General features: G+C 31.0%; 4 protein-coding genes across 4 annotated transcripts; 1 reads left to right on the top strand and 3 right to left on the bottom strand.

The window, feature by feature from the left end:
- Nucleotides 1-3,322: 3,322 nt before the first annotated feature.
- LOC141538432 (ATP-dependent DNA helicase pif1-like) lies at nucleotides 3,323-4,282 on the bottom strand. The gene has a single exon (XM_074259868.1). It carries the CDS (start codon nucleotides 4,280-4,282, stop codon nucleotides 3,323-3,325), a length of 960 nt encoding a protein of 319 aa, XP_074115969.1.
- LOC141538431 (uncharacterized) lies at nucleotides 4,282-5,981 on the bottom strand. Its single transcript, XM_074259867.1, has 2 exons — nucleotides 4,888-5,981; nucleotides 4,282-4,600 (listed from the first exon to the last, which is right to left on the bottom strand). Exons 1-2 carry the CDS (start codon nucleotides 5,979-5,981, stop codon nucleotides 4,282-4,284), a joined length of 1,413 nt encoding a protein of 470 aa, XP_074115968.1.
- A 2,086-nt stretch (nucleotides 5,982-8,067) lies between these two features.
- Nucleotides 8,068-10,556, bottom strand: LOC141538430 (uncharacterized). Its single transcript, XM_074259866.1, has 2 exons — nucleotides 9,540-10,556; nucleotides 8,068-9,427 (listed from the first exon to the last, which is right to left on the bottom strand). Exons 1-2 carry the CDS (start codon nucleotides 10,554-10,556, stop codon nucleotides 9,416-9,418), a joined length of 1,029 nt encoding a protein of 342 aa, XP_074115967.1. The 3' UTR covers nucleotides 8,068-9,415.
- A 4,981-nt stretch (nucleotides 10,557-15,537) lies between these two features.
- Nucleotides 15,538-17,041, top strand: LOC141538434 (uncharacterized; the record flags this gene model as incomplete). Its single annotated transcript, XM_074259869.1, has 5 exons — nucleotides 15,538-16,035; nucleotides 16,128-16,169; nucleotides 16,420-16,561; nucleotides 16,641-16,812; nucleotides 16,908-17,041. Coding segments are annotated over exons 3-5 (360 nt in total), but the record flags the coding sequence as incomplete, so codon positions are not given.
- Between the last annotated feature and the right edge of the window lie 3,922 nt (nucleotides 17,042-20,963).

Below are 20,963 nucleotides of genomic sequence, written 5' to 3'. Positions count from 1 at the left end.
AAACTACAGCCGTTTATAAAAAAAAATTTGTCGCGTAGGATACGAGTGTATACTTATCTTATTTTGGGTTTTCTATATGAACTGTTGACTATATAATAATCTTGTATAAGATGTCTTTTGTAGAATAGAAAATTTCCAAGAATTTTTGTCTGAAAACTTTCTTGTATCGGTACTAGGATAAACAATACCGTTACGTGAAGAAGAAAAAAACAGTGAATTTGTGGATTAATTAACTTTAAACTAAATTGACGATTTTTTTATGATACAGTTGGAGTTATCGGAAAACTGTAAGAATCATTTTTTCGTGCTGAGTAAATTTCTTACAACTTTCAATCAGGATATTTTCCTCTTTCTCCTATACAATGCAAACTACAGTAGTTCGTATTAGGAAATAATTTTTTTCCTCTTCAATTTATTTCATACTAATTTCGAACTTTTCTACTAAACAATTAGAATACAGGAAAATTGCTAGAAATAGACTTTGTAGAAAAGTAAATTTTACGCAATTTTTTTCTTACATTTTTAACTTCCCGCTAAGAAAATCGAAGATTTTCGAAAAATCGGGAAGTTATTGTTTCTACCCCGTTTTGCAAAAATCGAGTTTTCAACAGATCTCGACGTTTTAAGGACTTTGAAATCTTCCCTGACCCTTGCGCGATGGTGTCTGTATGTCTGTATGTATGTATGTATGTGTGTGTTTGTGTGCGTGTGTGCGTGTGTGGATGTATGTAAACCTCTAATAACTTTTGATTGGCTTAACCGATTTCATCAAAACTGGTGGCATTCGGAAGAGCTTCACTAAACTTCGATTTCCTGTAGAGTAGAACCGATTCGGACCGGTAGATTCCGAGAAATCTCAATAAAACTAAGAAAAAATTTTTTCTAAAAGTGGTTTTTTTGGAATAACTTTAAACGGCTTTATCAATTAATTTCAAAAACTTATTAGCTCTTAACATCAAAAAATCACGTCGATTGCCGTCGGGCCAGTTAAAATCGGTTGATTCGTTCGTAAGATGTCGTTGACGAAAAAATAAAAAAACGGCAAAAAGTGTATTTTTTCAAATAACTCGTAAAATTCATGTCAGATCAATTTTTGTGTAATGAATTATTTTGTTAATCTTGAAATACCGCGTCTATCGCCGCAAACGGCATCAAAATCAGTTGATTCGTTCATGAGATATCGTTGACGAAAAAATTTGAAAAAATTGATTTTTGAAGAAAAAAATCCAAAATTTCATATCCGATTAATTTGTGTTTACAAAATGTTTATAGAACTCAAAAAATGAAAAATACAGTGATTTCTGCCAACCGCGTGAAAATCGGTTGACTCATTCAAAAGTTATGACAGTATGAAAATTAAAAATTGTGTGTTATTAAATTTCCATCAAATTTCTGAGCTTGAAGAGTTCAAAAGCATTGAACAGCTATTTCTATGAGGTCGGTGAGCTTAATCTATTGGAAAACTGATTGTTTTTAGCTCGAAGAGCTCAAAAACAGCAGAAACAATATATTTTTGAGCTCGATTTGTAGCTCAAAAGCGTCATATATTAACGCTTGGTGTTAGAAATTAGCGGGAAGGTGCAGGATGGCCTTTAGGTCAACCGTTTTCCAGATTTTTTCTGTCTTCAATAGAATAAAAACTATCGGTATTAGGATGAAAAAATAATTTAGCGCGAAGAAGAAAAAAAATTTTATAGAAAAGACAATTTCCCGCAATTTATAACTTATTTAGTTGAAACTCAAGCACAATTGGAAGTTCAAGAGTCCATAAATTTCATTCATAAATTCATAGCTTTAAAAATCAAACTTAAACCCCACGCGACATGTATGGGCAATATATACCCCACGCGACAAATTTAAAAAAAATTAATTAAATAACTATACATTCGAAAAATGAATGCATAGATAGGCTTATTAGGGTATGAAATTGCTATATATACCACATTTTACACCCTTAAAAATTTGGTCGGCGAATGCCCCATTAGACATACATATATATATATATATAGGAGTTATAAATATGGAGTTTATTTCAATCATTTCAACTATTTTTATTATTGAATTATTTGTTAAAATTAAAAATAACAGATTAACTATTAATTATTTTTAATAATCAATATCAAATCGATGTTAATTAATTCCATATTTATGACGGTATATTAATTTTAAAAATATACTTTTCGCTCTCCAAAGTTCCTGCATCTCTTTTTGCTTTTGTAATCTCTGCTCTCTTTTTCTATTTCAGATCTAATTTTTTTAAAAACATCAATGTATTTTGAAGCGATTCACGAAATGATGTCTAGAAAAATGAACAAAGTTTTATAAACAGAAAACTTATAAATTTTCTAGAATTAATAAATTGGAAATTTTTTACCTGCCTCACTTGTCGAAATGCATTTAATTTGTCATCTGAAACTATAGTCGACGTTCCGATTGACTCTCGACATAAGTTATTAGTAACATAAAATTTTGTACTGGTTGTACAGGATATTGCAATAGTAGTCTCTGTTTCGTCAACGTAATCTTAGAAAATAATTTTTTTTATTTCAAACGCACTTCATTGATTAAAAAACCAAACGTTATCATTTTTGCTTTAGTACTCACCGATTACTTGATTGGTAATTGTATATGACCAATTATTTTCACCAAACGCATTGTCAGCATAACTGCACAAATTTTCCAGATTTAATAGCTTGGACATGGTAATTATTAATGATATTATCACTCGCGTTTAGATGTAATTAATGTTTTAAATGATAAAATTTAATTAAAAAAAAAAAAAAAAATTAGGGATTTTTCATAAAATAAACTTCTTTCTAAAAATATAAGATAAAATTAAATTTATATTTAAAAAAAAATGAATTAAAATAAAACGATAATTGTAAATAAGAAATGTGAATAATAAATGATTAAATGTAGATTAAAATTGTAGCTATATTTAATTAAAAATCGATTAAAATAATTTCTTAGCTTGAAATGACAGCTTAATTTATGTTATGTTTATTTATAAATAATAAAGACAAAAACAGGTTATATTGATAAAAAAAAATCTATTTCAGTCTCATACTCTATATTTAATAGAAGTGTGAAGTTGTTTACTCAAAACCTATTATGTCATTATTACTTTATAAAACTATTTGCACTGTAACTTATAAGTAATCTTACGTAAATTTGTATTGTTTATCGAAATTATTACTTACGAATAACTATTAATTAAATTTTATTCAATTAATTATTTAAATGTATATATATATATATATATATATATATATATATATATATATATATATAGATTATTTATTTATTATTCATAATTAACAATTCATCTCAAGGCCAGCGGATAGACAATATTTTTTGTTTTCTTATTTGGCGTATAAATGTACAAAAATTTTGGATTTCCTAATCTTGAGCAAGCAACATAAAGCTGGCCATGTGAAAAACATGCACTTGATAAATTTAATCCCGTAACTTGTAGCGACTGACCTTGAGCTTTGTTAATCGTCATCGCAAAAGCAAGGCGAATCGGAAACTGTAATCGTTTAAATGTGAATGGTAAATCGCTAGGAATAATAGGAATACGTGGAATCAGAACATCTTCTCCTTTATATTTTCCGACTATTATTGTAGCTTCAATCACATTAGGCATAAGTTTTTTAATGGAAAGTCTAGTTCCGTTACATAATTTTGGCGTATTTAAATTTCTAAGAAGTAGTATTGGAGATCCAATTTTCAACGTCAATTTGTGTGAAGGCATTTCAGGTGGCTCTAAAGAGTTAAGAAATTCGACTGGATAGTTTATAGCATCATTTTCTTCTGTAACTGTGTCAATAGATTTATATTCCGTAAAAGTTCCAGGAATCTTTAATTGTATCCTATCATTTATTTTATTTACATCATCATTCTTAGGAGCTAGGATAGCACGCTCACAAAGCCAATCATGATTCTTAAAGTTGCTGGCGATGTTAGGAAAAACTTTATTGTCAAGATCTTCTATTGATGACTGAAGTTGACAGAAATTCTGTGGGAATGATATTTCCTGTGTTGAAGGATCAACTGGAATTTTACCATCGCCCATATCTAAAAGTTGCTGAGCAAATGTTTTTGCAGAATCATCTTTAAGTAAATGCACACGCATATTAGTCGATAGTGTAATTTTTTTGACGTATTTCCAAAGATACGAATACTTAAGGCATGCATTCAGCCCATCTGCTGGTGTTGATCGCTGAATCACCGGTAAAGTTTGACGGAAATCACCAGCAAGTAGTATCACAGCTCCACCCATTATTCGTTGATCGTTTCGGAAATCTCGTAGAGTCCGATCAAGTGCTTTGAGCCCCTTTTTAGAGACATAGTGCATTCATCCCAAATAATGAGTTGACATTTCTTTAATACAGTTGCCATTCCAGATGATTTTCCAATGTTACAAACAGGGCTTTCAGCTACATTTAAATTCAGTGGTAACTTAAAAGCTGAATGTGCCGTGCGTCCTCCATCGAGTAATGTAGCTGCGATCCCCGATGATGCTACACCCACAGCAATTTCATGTTTTCTTCGAACTTCTGCTAGTATCAAATTAAGCAGAAATGTTTTCCGGTACCTCCTGGTGCATCAAGAAAAAGAAGTCCACCATTTCCTTTCTGTATATACTCCATAACCAAGTTAAACGCTAGTCTTTGATCATTTGTTAAGAGTTTTTTGTGAGTTTCAACATAGTTTTGCAAAACTTCGAGGTCATATTGCTTTTCTCTTAATACATCTCTATCAACAACATCAGTTCTATTACGTTCCGGTGAGAATAGGCCCAGTTGATTAAGATTTTTATTATTAATTAATATACATATATCTTCAAGCAATATTAATGATTTATTAAAAATGTTTTCTGAGTACTGTACATCCAGGTTAGGATTGTCTTGACGTTCTCGCAGCAATATGTCTTCGCTCATACTCTCTTTATGTTTTTCCCATAAATATTTTGGATCAGAAGGTACACAGGTTGTTAAAATTATAGCAAATAGAGCTCTGATTTGGTGAGGATGACGTGTTTCAGATGCTTCGGTCAATGTGTTGTTCCAATGTTCATCATGCTCGAGCATACCAAGTTTAAAGCACGCTTCTCTATAAGTTTGACACTCTTGGCCATCGATGGTTTTGATTGCTTTAAATGATGTTGGACCTTTAATCACGTGAAGCAGCATTCGTAAATAATAGCATTCACTATTATTAGGATGCACAGTGTATACTCTTCCCAGAGCACCAGTAGAAAATATGCCAGCTACCGAAGGATGTTTTGTACCTCGTTTTCTTCTGCAAAATTGTTTTTTAGATTGATTCCAAGTATAATATTGTGGAACTTCATTATATAATAATGTTTTTACGAACTCATCTGTTGTACATAACTGGAAAAAAGCTGTTAATGTTGTATTTGGTGGATCCATAGCTTTCTGAAAAGCATTTTCTTCCGTGAAATAAATTCGTTGACCGTTGACCGTTGACTCTAAATGGACACTAAGATGAGTAACAGTAGGAAATCTTTCATGAATATCAAAACCTAAAATTCGCCATACAGCTTCGTTACTGCTTATATAACGTCCCATTTGAAACTGATCGACTTCATTAATAGGCACGCTTGAATTCTCGAGTCCGAAAACTGCCATATCGCTGCTTTTATTTACATATTTACATATATATTTGATAGATTTTACGGAATTACAGACCTCTACATTGATATGCGCATTGAATGATTTCGAAAGTATTGGAGTATAAGGCACAATCCATTTGTTATCAATTTTGACAGGTACATTTTTAACATTGATAGTTGTTGTGTGTCCTCCATCAACTGGCATTCGTCGTCTATACAGCGGATAACCATCACCTCCAGTTTGTGTTTCTTTCAAGAACTGACGGGGGTAACCTTTGGTGCATTTTCCATCTTTCATACAGGGTGAGTCTGGATTATATGATCCACATGGTCCATGAATCATATTTTTTTATAATTTCAAACAATTCTGGATCTTCTTTTTGGTCGGGTAGCTCAGCACTAATAATATTGTCAATTTGAGAAGGAACAATTTTTTCAACCAACCAAATTAAGATATGAGCATGCGGTAAACCTCTCTTTTGCCATTCAATGGAATACATCCAACAGCGAGTTTCTCCGTATATATGCTTCTTGGTGATGAGGCTTATTAAACTTATCAATTTTGTTTAAAACTCTTGCTATAAGGTCATGTCGATCCGATGATTGCTGCCCAGGCAGAAGTAAATCTTTAATTTCTTCCCAAGCTGGATTACATGTGAAGGTAATGAAAAGATCTGGACGTCCATATTTTCGAACATACGTCAAAGCATCCTGAGCATATTCCTGCATATGTCTTGGACTTCCAGTATACGTAGATGGAAGTATTACTCTTTGTCCAATATTTGCAGCTTCTTTATCATTCGATATTGTATCTCGCAAATGAGTATATTCTTCGGCTCTGAAGTTTCGATTGATTGTATCGAATAAAGTTTAGTCGTTCGCTTTCAACCTTAGCGTACATGTCAACAATAAATTGTTGAAACAGTTGACGACACTTAAGAATATGGTTAGATTGATTATCTCTTATCATGATACGATACGCATAAAAATCCATACAACTAACTCTCTTCAATGTCACAGCGCTTGTCGTGGGATTAGTTTGATATAGTTCGAGATGATATCCATCTTCTGCTCGCGGAAACAGAATTGGATATTGAAGGGCGTCATACGATCGGTGTGTTTCAGCAACACGTTGCTTGGTTTGATCTCGCTTAGTGATAACAATATCTCTTTTTAGTAATTTCTGTACCAACAATTACAGCTGCGACTTCAGAAGCCATGGGTGCATTAAAGCGTCTTTCATGCTCATTCGAAGGTTTTTATCTGCTCTGATAATGACCCTGAAATCATCTGTTGTCGCACCTTCTAATGCAGATTTAAAATCTCTAATCAAACAATTATTTTCATGAAGCATAATCCGTAATTTAGTAATAATTTCCCGGTTAGTTGTCGTACTGAACATGCATCGTCGGTCAATCTCTTTTTCTACGTTATCCATGAAATAAATTTGCAAAAATTGGGGATTTTCTTCAGGTACTGGGAGAAGTGAACCAATTTGATGGTATACTTGTCCTTGCACTTTAAATGTGGGCATAAAATGATTATATTTTACAATATTTGTTGCTCCAAACGATGTCATTTGAAAACAGGAGTTGTATTTTCTAATATGCTGAAGAAAATGTTTAGACTCCTTAGTAGTTCCAGATACGTAGGTAAGAAGAGGTTCTGGTGGTTCAACCAGTGTTGGTAAATGAACTTTGCCGTTGGAGCAACACAAACCGGCAGTTTCTTTTGAAACTTCTTAGCGCGACAATGCGGGCATACTACATTCATTGAACCAATGACCACATCGGGATGGATCTTGTAATCATATTTCTTATCGTAATTAAAAGCTGCTTTATTAAGATCGGTTTTAGTTCTTAACTGATTTTGTCTTAATCTTTGATCATCCAAACGTTGAGCTCGTTCGTCAGGTTTTTCGGCAGCTCTTGATGAAGACGCTCTTGATCGTAGGTTCTGTAACTCGAACAACACGTTCACTATCTGTTTCATTAGCTCTCAAAGACGAAGCTCGAAGTCTGTTTGATTCTAATCGTGTTGTTTGTTGTTGCGGTGTTTCTGTAGTTCTTTTGGTTGCCTGTTGCTTCGTATTTCTCGTTGATCTTCCGATATTTGATTTTTTCCGTGGCATTGTAAATAATATTATTTGTGAAGCACCTGTTTTATCTATTTACATAAATAATTAATTAGTTAATTCTTTTCTATTTACAATTTAAATTAACTATTTATTATTATTAAAGTCTTGAGTATACTTACTAATGAAGAGTATTATTGAATTTCATTAAATTACACTTACAATTAAAATTACAAATCAATTATTTTAGTACATGATCATGTTATTTTAAAATAATACATAAGTATTATTTTAAATTATAATTATAATTTAAATTGTAATTATAAGTTATTTTTTATTTTATTGCTTTATTTTTATTTTCAATAACAAATGATATATTTGAAGTTAGCTGATTTGCTTTTTAAATAAATTATATTTTTTTATTTACAAATGAAGGTTAGTAATTTCTTTTATTTTCTTATTTAATATAAGTTGTAAAATAACTCATTGAATTTAATGAGAAAACATTTTATTGCATTCATTGCCGCATATAAAATTTTAAATCAGTTGATCGCTATAGAACTTAATGCATTGAAGCGTTATATGATGGTGATATTTAATAACATGGACATCATATTTACTTTCTCTGCGGTAAAATACATGGTCATGCCAATTTTTATGACAATCGGTTGAACGGGGCGGAAGTAGATACTTGACAGCGCCGCCTGGTGGGGAGTTACATCAATGGACATAGCATGTTCGTTTTCTTCATGGAAAAATACATGGTCATGCCAATTTTTATGACAATCGGTTGAACGGGGCGGAAGTCGATACTTGACAGCGCCGCCTGGTGGGGAGTTACATCAATGGACATAGCATGTTCGTTTTCTTCATGGAAAAATACATGGTCATGCCAATTTTTATGACAATCGGTTGAACGGGGCGGAAGTCGATACTTGACAGCGCCGCCTGGTGGGGAGTTACATCGATGGACATAGCATGTTCGTTTTCTTCATGGAAAAATACATGGTCATGCCAATTTTTATGACAATCGGTTGAACGGGGCGGAAGTCGATACTTGACAGCGCCGCCTGGTGGCGAGTTCATCAATGGGCATAGCATATAAACCTTCTCCGTGATAAAATACATAAGCATGCCAATTTTGATAATGATCGGTCAAATAGTTTCTGAGTTTATCGATGACATATATACAAACATCCTCTTTTATATATATAGATTATAGAATGGACGTATCTGTTCAAAAAGATTAATTACAAAGTAATAATGGTTTTCATAATAGATAATATTCTTTATTATGCCAATTTGAGAATCTCCAATTAATACTGTATTATCATTACTATGAATGGAATAAAAAAAACTTGGCGATTTTAAATTTTCATATTGGTTTGAATTATCTTTCATAATATCCATTATTGGGCCTTGATCATGAGTATTACAGCCTTTAAATATTTCATCTTCTTTGCTGTCAAGACCTTCTGAAAAATGTAATCGTTCCCATGTTCTTTTAGATATTTGTTGAAGCGGTTGATGATGTTTTCTAACAAATGAACGATATACTGGCATACTGTTTTCATATGTAAAAGCTGAGATGGAATCTAAAGAGCCGTACATTTTATAATCTGACACAAGATGCAAAGTACCATGAGTATTATAAGTCATAAATTTTAATCCGTGTATTTTTGGACCTTCCAAAATAAATCTTTTTATAGCATTATCTGCAAATTCAATATTTTCTGGTGAGGATGCATCATTTAGTAATACACGCATAGCAGTATGAATGTATAAAAAGTGATTGTAATGGTCATCAGAAATAATTCCTTTACTTACAACGATAAATGTATATAATAATAACTGACGGAATTCAGTGGCTTTATATTTTGTGTATTTATCTAACTCTCGAGGTATTCGTGCAAACTCACGTGGACAAAAGCTGTGTAATATAATTAAACGCTGTGATAAAAATTCAATGCTATACGTTGGTAATTTTCGTGCCATACATTTTCCGAAACATATCGCCTCAATCAATTTCTTCATAACACCAAGGCACAGAAGATGCATGTAATCAAAAGGTACTTGTTTCACAAGATCCATTGGAAGACCATCTATAGCTGAAAGTTCCGTATGATGCTCTGTATCAACAAGATCTCGATAATCTTTATTGGTTCTTACTTTATGATTTATTCCTTTGTATCGAGTTGAATGTTGAAATCTTTCGCCTTGAACTTCACATTTTGAACATGGTTTCATTCCTATGTGAGAAATATGATTGAGAACATATGATCGGGCCGGAGCATCGGCAATGAAGCATCGAAATTTGATCAATATTCGAGTGTTGCGGTACATTATACCACCATCTTTAATAATTTGTTGTGCTTCTTTAACGAAGTTCGCAAAGAAATGTTTAAAGCTTGCTGGTTTTTTTTCTCCGACATAAATACCAACAAGCTCAGGTTTGTTATATACAAAATTAACCAAACGAATTTGAAGAGGCCACATTTGTGTATTCTTGTTTAGTTCAGCTCCATCTGTACTAAAGTCGACTAGTAACTCTTCCGGAACTGGGTGCAATAATTTACCGGATAATATTGAGAAAATGGTTGACTGAATGCCTATATGAAGATATTGTCCGGGAGGCATGTCTTCTACGTCAATTCTATCTCGTGGAGTCTGTAATAAAGATCGAGAGTCTTTCGGAACAAATTGTAACTGTGGATAACTTCGTAATACATTTAGCAATGCTTTGCCTTGAGATTGGTTAATATTGTTATCAACGAAACACTTTCCAAGACTTTGTAAAAAAACGTTGGTCCAAATCCGAAAAACTTTCCTGCTGTTCTTGTTCATGAATCCCTGAATTTAATTGTGTCATTAATCCCTGAATGAAAAAATTATTCACATTGTTGGTATTGTCAGTAAGTAATTTTTTTTTTCATCTTTACCAGTAATGGTAGTAGAAGAATTTTCTGTGGTAATTGTCGTTGTGATTTCATGAGGAGAGATTTTGTAGTGATGCTCAATATTATAAAGCGAACTTGAATTATCGGCAATAATCTGTTGATTTTGTTGAGTTTCAACGTGCACTGAAGTTGCGATTGCTTGATTTTCAATGCTGCTGGTATTTATTTGAGAATCAGCTGCTGTTGTAATTTGAACATGTCTTATATTACTATTATGCAAAATACTATCAGCATTGTATTTCCGTATCTTTCTCCTCTGATCAGCTGACAATTCATTCCAAGGTTTTCGATCATCTGGTCGTTCCAAAAACTGATTTATTTGAAAATTCATGTTCCTTTCTTATAAATTTTTTTATATAAAGTATCTGCAATCATAACAACAAATAATCATGTAATATTAATACAATAAGTTAGTCTTCATGTTTAAAATGATCATTTTTAAGAATATATGAATACGTAGGATTATTTTATTTATATAACACATAAGCAAATTAAAGTTCAACTTGTAAGAGTTATTATACTGATATATAAATAAACTTGATTTAAATATAATCATTTCTGCATAATGTTTGAAAAAATTATATAAAAAAATGTAACAATTTTTACGATTAAATGAATGGTTATCCCATCGTAAATACATCTGAGTACATATAATGACATAACCTCATATTCCTATGAAATAAAAAAAAAAGAGAAATAGTCTCAGACAATATAGATTACTTATTAATTATTGTATTAATAGTAATACGAACCTTAACTTTCAAATATTATTATTATTAATATTGCAAATAATCCTGATAAATTATGAAACTGGAATCAAACTTTAGTCATTGGCAGATATAAAATTGAAATGTATCACTGGACATTGAAAACATTCATGAATATCTCTCAAATATATGACATAATAGTCACGAATTATGAATACATATAAAATTTTTCACTGGTGTAATCGCTATTTACACTTTCATTTATATTTTAAATTTTCAATAACACTAGCTGAACTACCGCCAATGGTTGTAACTTTATAGGTTATTCGCAGGAACTATTTATTTATTTATCGAAAAAATTACTTTAACATACGAGAAATAAGTAAAAAAGCGGTATATCATTAGTTTTATTTATAACTTGTAATGAAGGTAATTAAATCTAAAATCTCTCTATCTGGTGAGCAGTTTACGTCTATAATATATTATAAATGTATTTAATGTATGCAAATGTGTATGAGTAAAATCTACAACTGGGATATCGATTTGAGAATAATAAATAAAAAGTGCAGTTAGATCGTGGGTAAAACTTACCCCTTCTCTAGCACCGCGCGCTCGTCACATACATGTGACCGACGCCTGTCCGTGAGTCGGATTCCCGAATCATGCCGAACGAAACCGAGCGTGACGTCACATCGAGGAGAAATTATTCCCCTACCGGGTGATACAGAGAGCCAACACACACAACGACAAGTCGTGTCCGTGAGAATCTGAGCATAGCCGAAGTTTAAAATGCATACACCAAAGAAATTATGCGATAATAAAATTTGTAATTAATTAAAAAAATTATGTTTGATTGCGCAGAGAGTTAAATTAACTTTTAAATAATAAAATAAGCAGATAAACCAAAATAATAATTTTCTTTTCTTTTTTTTTCCCATTGTTTTATGTAATTTTATTTTAGTAAATAAATAAAAATTATTAATTAGAACAGTTAGTCATAAATTTTGTTATTAATTATTATTACTATTAACGGTTACTGAGAACAGTTACTAAGAATGGTTACTGGGAATCCGGTTATCCTCAAGCACAGTTTTTATATGAGTTCTCACTAATGCTTCATAAGTGTTCGAATAGAACCGGATGCTCCGCTTTTGTTTCGTACGTGCAAAGGCGCAAGTTCAAACCCGCGACTATGTTAATTTTTTTTTTTTTGTATTCATTGATAAAGACTATGTCGAGATGATGACCTCGTGCAATCTGTATGCGATAAGAAAGAACCCTGAGCTTAAGAGTTTGCGCGTAAATCGGTATGATAGTAGTGATGACTGGGTTATGGAGGGAAATTAAAAAATCGTCGTAGAGTCGTCCTAGAGTTTAATTTATTGCTAGTCAAGTTAGCTTTATTTTTATTTCTAGTCATTGAGATCTTTATTCATTATAAACGTAAATTTATTCATTCGTTTAGTTAGAAATTTATTCGTTAAATTATTTCATTTATTTGTTCGAGTTAATTAGGAAGTTCGAGCTCAAAGCTTCTCTTCGTAATGTTTTACATTGTTTAATTTGGTTACAGTACTAGATAGAATTTTATCAACTAGAATAATTTATAACTATGAATCTCAAATTACCAATCAACTCATTTTGTTACAGAAATCATTAATTAGTAATAAATTTTTAATTATTTAAATATAGTAAGATTCATTTGAGATTCAAAGTTCGTGGTGAAGGCCTATTGGGGATCCCGTCACGTTAAATAACGGGGACGTATTCCATGGCACAGTACCTCCAGGGTGATATGGAAAGCTGTTTTCTTTTAAATGAAAAAAAAAAAAAAAAAAATTAGCTTTGATATGGCATCTTGGTAGCGGGTTTGAACTTGCGCCTTTGCACGTACGAAGCAAAAGAGGAGCGCTCGGCTCTATTCGGACACTTATGAATCGTTAGTGAGAACTCATATAAAAACTGTGCTTGAGGATAATAACCGGATTCCCAGTAACCATTCTTAGCAACTGTTATCAGTAACCGTTAATAGTCATAATAATTAATAACTTAATTTATGACTAACTAATAGTGGGAGGTTGTTCTAATTAATAATTTTTATTTAATTACTAAATTAAAATTACATAAAACAATAGGAATGAAAAGAAAAAAAATTATTATTTTGGCTTATTTACTTATATTATTATTTAAAATTTAATTTAACTCTCTGGGCACTCAAATATAATTTTTTTAATCCAACACAAAAAAAATGCCAGCACCTGAAATCCACGTGCTACATAAGTATAAAATTTTTATGACTCTAGGTTTTTCTTATTATAAGCAAGTTCTCGTAAACTAATAATAAAAAAATTATTATTACAATTAACGGTTACTTACATGTTAAAGTTCTCAAATGCAACTTTTATAAAACCTAATACCTCTTGCTAAAAAATTGATAAAATAGACGAACGGTTAAATTTTGTCTCGATCGCTATAAGTCTCGTGTTCGATTCTACTGAGAAAAAAATTTTTTTTTAAATAGGCTTTATTTTTAATTTACGATTTTTATTATTTAATAATTTTTATTATAATTATTGTAACAGTTAATGATTAAGTAAGGGTAATGATTAAGATAATTGTATCAATTTGTCAGCGTAGGGTACTAGATTATATAAAATAAGTTGTGTTTGAGAACTTCAACCTTCAACCTCTACTTAACCATTACCTGTTACAATAATTATAATAAAAATTATTAAATAATAAAAAATCGTAAATTAAGAAATGAAGCCTATGTAAAAAAAAAAAAAAAAAAAAAAAGTTTTTTTCAGCAGAATCGAACACGAAACTTATAGCGGTTGAGACAAAAATTTAACCGTTCGCCTATTACATCAGTTTATTAGCAAGAGGTATTAGGTTTCATAAAAGTTGCATTTGAGAACTTTAACATGTAAGTAACCGTTAATTGTAATAATAATTATTTTTATTATTAGTTTACGAGAACTTGCTTATAATAAGAAAAAACCTAGAGTCATAAAAATTTTGTACTTATGTAGCACGTGGATTTCCAGGTGCTGGCATGTTTTTTTTTTTGTGTTGGATTCCAACAGATGCCTAGCGTTTGGTGGGGGAATATCGGCGCATGAGGGGCTGCGCTTCTCGACAACTCCTATACCTCTTTCCGAGCGGTATCGGCGCTGCTCGCTCACCGACATGGTAGCGTATCGTTGTGTGGACTATGGGTAGAGCGTTGTGGGGTATAATTATCCGCGCATGCTCAGAGTATTATACGCACTATTGTCACTTGTCACAACTTCAGGCCAGTTCAAGACGTTAATTTGCAAGCAAAAATATTCGACATCATTCGCTGAATCTTCAGTTATTATTTTATTATTTTAATTTTATTATTCGCGATGAATTCTAAGTTGGTAAGTATTTTTCACATAATTATTTTAATAGCTAAATGTGTTTAAATTTTGTCCCAACAAATGATATTCAATGTTATTGAATTATATTACTTTGTGAACAACTAAATACTAAAAAGCATTGAACACCGGCAAATTGTATATCTATATTCTATGTATATAAACAGTTTACTGGGATTCAATACTTTTTTTTTTTTTTTTCAATCAAGGTTCTTATAATAATCAATGCTTATTAATAAATATTTGATTTTGTAACTATCGCTGCAATAAAACTGTAATTAAGGTAATGTATAAGTATTGAATTGTTTTGGAATGCTAATAAGATTGAAGTGATTTTTATAGGGTTAGGAAATGGCGATTAAATTTTTTTCATGACTGTTTTCTTACTTGTTTTGTTTCGCAATAGTGGTGTACGTACGATTACATTAGTTTTAATTAAATTATTTTGCTATTTTAAGTGTTGCATGCTAACATATTTTACTTCTGTATTTAATTGTGCTTTTAAATATAATGAACTTTGTTAATGTAAAATAGTAAGAAATTCAGTCAATAGTGAAAATGTACTATTTGACTGTGTTTTTCACAATATTAATTTCAGAGAGACACAAAATCTAAAATTTAAAGTGATTTTTATATTCGCAGAATGATGGGATTCTCCACTTCTTTATCCCTAAAATCAATGGAGAAAGAGGATTTAAGTTAACAATTTAAATCCAATAATTACACTTTATGAATTTTGTTGTATTGTAAACTGAAAAATGTAAAGGGTATGAAACTTACAAATGTCTGCTTTTAAACATTTAACTCTATATTATTATAGTAAGAATGTTTATAATTATAAATATATTTTTAAATTATTAACTCTTTAAGAATGTCCCATAAAGAATAATCTAAAAGTTATATTGGGACTTGTTTGTTATATTAATGAAGTGCAATATTGAACTTAAATTAATGAAGAAAAAAATTCTTACAGCAATTGAGTGATTCTGAAGACAACGATTCACAGCAGTCAACAAGCTCTCGAACTGTGAATATTAGTGCTGCTGCAAGCTCTTGTATTAATAGACCATCCACACCAACGTCGTCACTTAAGCTGCTTAACAAAAAGTAATTTGTCCCCCTTACATCCCCCTCAGCCAAAAAAACCCGTAATAAATAATACAAAGATACTAACAGTTAAGACTGTAGAGGGTAATGAAATTATTCGTATGTTAAGTACAATAGATGATCGAATAGAACAGCAGAATGCTAGATTGAAGTAAGTGTTACATATTTTGGTAATCAATAAAATTAAAACATAAATAATGTGGATGTATTTCAAACGTTATTTGGATTTTTTTTCTGTTTTAGCAAAATCGAGAATAATGGAGAATTATTGAAGGATAAAGTTAAGTAAGTATCTGTATTTCGTTACTTATTAATTTAATTTTTAGCTTAAACCGCTTGAGGAAACATCGATAACGTTCTACGTTATCGAAAAAATCAGTTTTATACTATTTACATATTTTATTGTCTGGTCCGAATATTTTTTTATTTTTAATTTTAAATGAGAGTGTAAACTTTAGCGCAATATTTGTAATCTTTTTGAATTACGAGACAAATATTTATCGATTACTAAACAGTATTTTCTTCACAATTACAGCCAACTTGACGTAGGTATACAGTTAGCTGCCAATCCGCCAATACCTAGATTTATGGGGCTTAGACCCAATTTTATTCCCCTTTAAAATATGAAGGAAGTTGAAAATTTAAAAGACATGGATGAGAACGCTCATCAGCAATTGGTAAGAAAATTAATATAATAGAAGTAATTTTAGAAAATTAGATAAGAATTGAAAATTAATTTAAGTTAATTTATTGCAGATTGACTATTTAAATAATTATCGTGGAGGAGAGTCGCTAAGTGCTAGTCTTCGATTTATTTTAAGTAAAGATCGATTATTTACTGAAGATTTCATTGCCAAACTTGTGTATATCCAGCCAAGAGAAGGCAAATTTGTTATTGGGCAAACTCGGGTAGATCACGCACTTTATAGTGAGTATTTAGATCAGATTTGTTTTTAATATCACAGCTTATATTAAAATAAAGTTTTGCAATTTCTAATATTTTATATACTGTATTTTTTTCAGACTCGTTAAAATTAATGTATCCTAGTCTCACCATTTTTTTATACCAAAAAGCTATTCAGCAAGTTCTCAAAGCCGCTTCTGCAAGAGTTAAAGCTCGCGAGATGTCGCGAGAAAAAAATAAAAATTCTGGAAAAGTAAAAAAGTGGTATTCAACAAGAATTTTACGATGGACCATATGATGGTGAAATGAATATAACTGAAGATTAATATAGATATTAAAAAATATTCCTAGTTTAATGTTTTAGATAATTTAAAATATTATAAATTATTTTATGTTTATTTTATTGTATGTTATGTCATGATGTAAAACCAAGAAATTCAAAAATAAATATGTTTGTAATAATTACTTTTTTTTTTTAATTTAATCATTAATTGTAATAATTTAGTCACATTTATAGAATTATGTATGTATGTATATATATGTGTATATACATTAGGGTGGGTCAAAAAAATCGAATAATTTATTTTTGATTTTATACTCTGAAAAAAATAGGTTCGTAGACACCTAAAAAGAATTCTCTCCAAGTATAAGCTCTTAATTATAACGGGAAGGTCCTCCGCTTTACGGGTTTCTATTTTTTCGAATAATCAGATAAAAAAATTTATATCTCGCTTCCAACTGCTTGGAAAAATATTCCGTGGCATAGATTTTGTGAGAAATTGAATGCTTTACAAAAAAAGGTCTCTTATGACTTTTTCAAAAACTCAACCGATTAAAAGATATTCATAGTTGAAGTTTGGCTATTTTAAGGAAAATATTCGTTTTTATTATGAATTTTATAAGTCGATGAAAAAAACTTATATCGGATTGCGGAACTCATGATTTTGTAGAAATTTACTGCTCTACAAAAATGGTCTCTTATGATTTTTGATTAAGTGAATCCGTTACGAGATATTCATCGTCAAACATTAACGAATATCAATATTTCCAGTTTTTGATCAATAATTCGATAAATTTTAATTTAAACTATGAGTTTCAGGAAAATTTACATAAATTTGAGTTTCGATCGATAAAGAAATGTTATAAACAATTTTTTTAATATTGTTTTCAGTCTTGAGCTTGTTTGATTGCATTAAAACAAGAAATTAGAGCATTTTTTTCGACATATAGCCAATGATTAGTTTAATTTGAAGTGAATGACATATTTCTTTGTCAAATTTAATATGAAAAGTATTGAATCAAGTGAGAAACAACCAGTATTTAACTTTTTTTATAGATAAATTTTTATTGAATTATCAATTGCAATATAATTGTCTATATTTTAACATAACAGTACGCTATTACTATAAATAATTTCTTTTATTACAATTTGGGAATGTTTTTGATGTTCTTTGACAACTTTCAATAAGTACTGGAATTGTTCTTCATTTTTGTCAAGCATTGATTATATTCACTGACTAATGCAACAGCTCGCTCTGCTGAATCATTGACAACTTTTAGTTGTTGAAAGTATTCTTTATTTTCGAGATAACTCTCATTAGTAGGCCATAATTCAACATCGACATCAAGAAAGTCATACGGTAGATTGAAGATTTTGAAAAGATTTAATGACTTTTTAGACACAAAGTCACTCAGAGTTCTCTGCGCCAATGAATTCAAATCTTTTTTAGCAATTACAAATCTTTTAGCTTTAGAATCTAGAAGACTGAAAACAATATTAAAAAAATTGTTTATAACATTTCTTTATCGATCGAAACTCAAATTTATGTAAATTTTCCTGAAACTCATAGTTTAAATTAAAATTTATCGAATTATTGATCAAAAACTGGAAATATTGATATTCGTTAATGTTTGACGATGAATATCTCGTAACAGCTTCACTTAATCAAAAAATCATAAAGACCATTTTTGTAGAGCAGTGAATTTCCTACAAAATCATGAGTTCCGCAATCGAAATAATTTTTTTTTCATCGACTTATAAAATTCATAATAAAAACGAATATTTTCCTTAAAATAGCCAAACTTCAACTATGAATATCTTTTAATCGGTTGAGTTTTTGAAAAAGTCATAAGAGACCTTTTTGTAAAGCATTCAATTTCTCACAAAATCTATGCCACGGAATATTTTTCCAAGCAGTTGGAGCGAGATATAAATTTTTTATCTGATTATTCGAAAAAAATAGAAACCCGCAAAGCGGAGGACCTTCCCGTTATAATTAAGAGCTTATACTTGGAGAGAATTCTTTTTTAGGTGTCTACGAACCTATTTTTCAGAGTATAAAGTCAAAAATAAATTATTCGATTTTTTTGACCCACCTAATATACATATGTGTGTGTGTATGTATATGCGTATATATAGAATGATTGATTTTTTTGAACAAATAATGCCATCTGGTTGAATTAATGTTTACTTTCATGCATCTATAATCAAGAGTGTTACTTTAACTGTTGAAACTGTCGCTAACTTATCTTTTTATGATAAAAATGCATAAACGCCATCTTTTTTGCAGTAACAAAATTATTTTAAATTTGACCGATAATATACCGTAAACTTTACTTTCCGCAACTTTTGAGGACAAATTGTTGTTGAATACCGGCAGTAGATTTCGGAAAAATTGTCAGCGTGTTGCCGTTAAATTTCTGGTAAAGTGGCTATCAGGTAAATATCATAATCGTGTTTACCAGGTCATTTCAAGCGATCTACACTATTTCCAAGCTTCCAATTCCCATAATAGCTATGTCATGTAATCGACTGTTTCCTACGCTGAAACGTTCAAAAATGTAACTTTCGAAGTTTTCGAAATTATTATCACAATCGTGATTAGCCGGTCATTTCAAGCGATCTACACTATTTCCAACCTTCCAATTCATACTAATAGCAATGTTATGTAATCGACTGATTCCAGCACGGAAATGATCAAAAATTTTACTTTCGAATTACACAAATTAAATATCATAATCGTGTTTAGCAGGTCATTTCCAAGCGATCACGTCTATTTCCACGCCTACAACGCCCATAGAAACAAAGTTATGTAATCGGCTGTTTCCTACGCTGTTGAAACGTTCAAAAATTTAACTTTCGAATCATACACCAATTAAAATATCATAATCGTGTTTAGCGAGGATCATTTCCAAGCGATCTACATTATTTCCAACCTTCCAAATCCCATAATAGCCAGCATATGTTATGTAATCGACTGTTACCTACGCTGAAACGTTCATACATCAGCCATATTTGTGTTGCATTTGGAGCCAAGATGATACGGGCCATATTTGTGCCATATTTCGGCCATATTTTAACCCTATATGTGCTATATTTTTGCCTCATCTGGGCCATATTTCGCCATTTTTGTGCTATGTAATCGACGTTTTCCAGCATGGAAACGTTCAAAAATTTAACTTTCGAATTTCTCGAATTTATTATCACAATCGTGAGTAGCCGGTCATTTCCCAAGCGATCATCACACTATTTCCAACCTTCCAATTCTCATAATAGCAATGTTATGTAATCGACTATGTCCCTGCTTGGAAACGTTCAAATATTTAACTTTCGAATTACGCAATTAAAGATCTCGCAATCGTTTTATGCAGGTCATTTCCAAGGCTGATCTACACTATTTCCAACCTTCCAAATCCCATAACTTCAATATGTTATGTAATCATTGACTGTTTCCTACGCTGAAAACGTTCATACTTCAATACATTTGTGATGCATTTGAGCCACAGATACGATTAGCCAGTATTTCTGCCATATTTCGGCCATATTTTAACCATATATGTGCTATATATTTGCCTCATCTGGGCCATATTTCAAGCCATTTTGATAAAGCTATGTAATCGATGCTTTCCAGCATGGAAACGTTCAATAATTAACTCTCGAATTTCTCGAATTTATTATCACAATCGTGATTAGCAGTCATTTCAAGCGATCACGGCTATTTCTACGCCTCCAGACGCATAGAAACAAAGTTATGTAATCGACTATGTCCTGCGCGGAAACGTTCAAATATTTAACTTTCGAATTACACCAATTAAATATCATAATGTCATTTAGCAGGTCATTTCAAGCGATCTACACTGGCTTCCAACCTTCCAATTCCCATAATAGCTCATAT

The sequence above is a fragment of the Cotesia typhae genome, unplaced genomic scaffold (genome assembly GCF_013202065.1).
Source record: "Cotesia typhae breed Kobodo isofemale line unplaced genomic scaffold, CoteBio_Ctyphae contig_205, whole genome shotgun sequence".
In the NCBI taxonomy this organism is placed as follows: domain Eukaryota; kingdom Metazoa; phylum Arthropoda; class Insecta; order Hymenoptera; family Braconidae; genus Cotesia; species Cotesia typhae.
The sequence above is the reverse complement of the archived record's forward strand: the minus strand, read 5'-3'. Positions and strand labels throughout refer to the sequence as shown.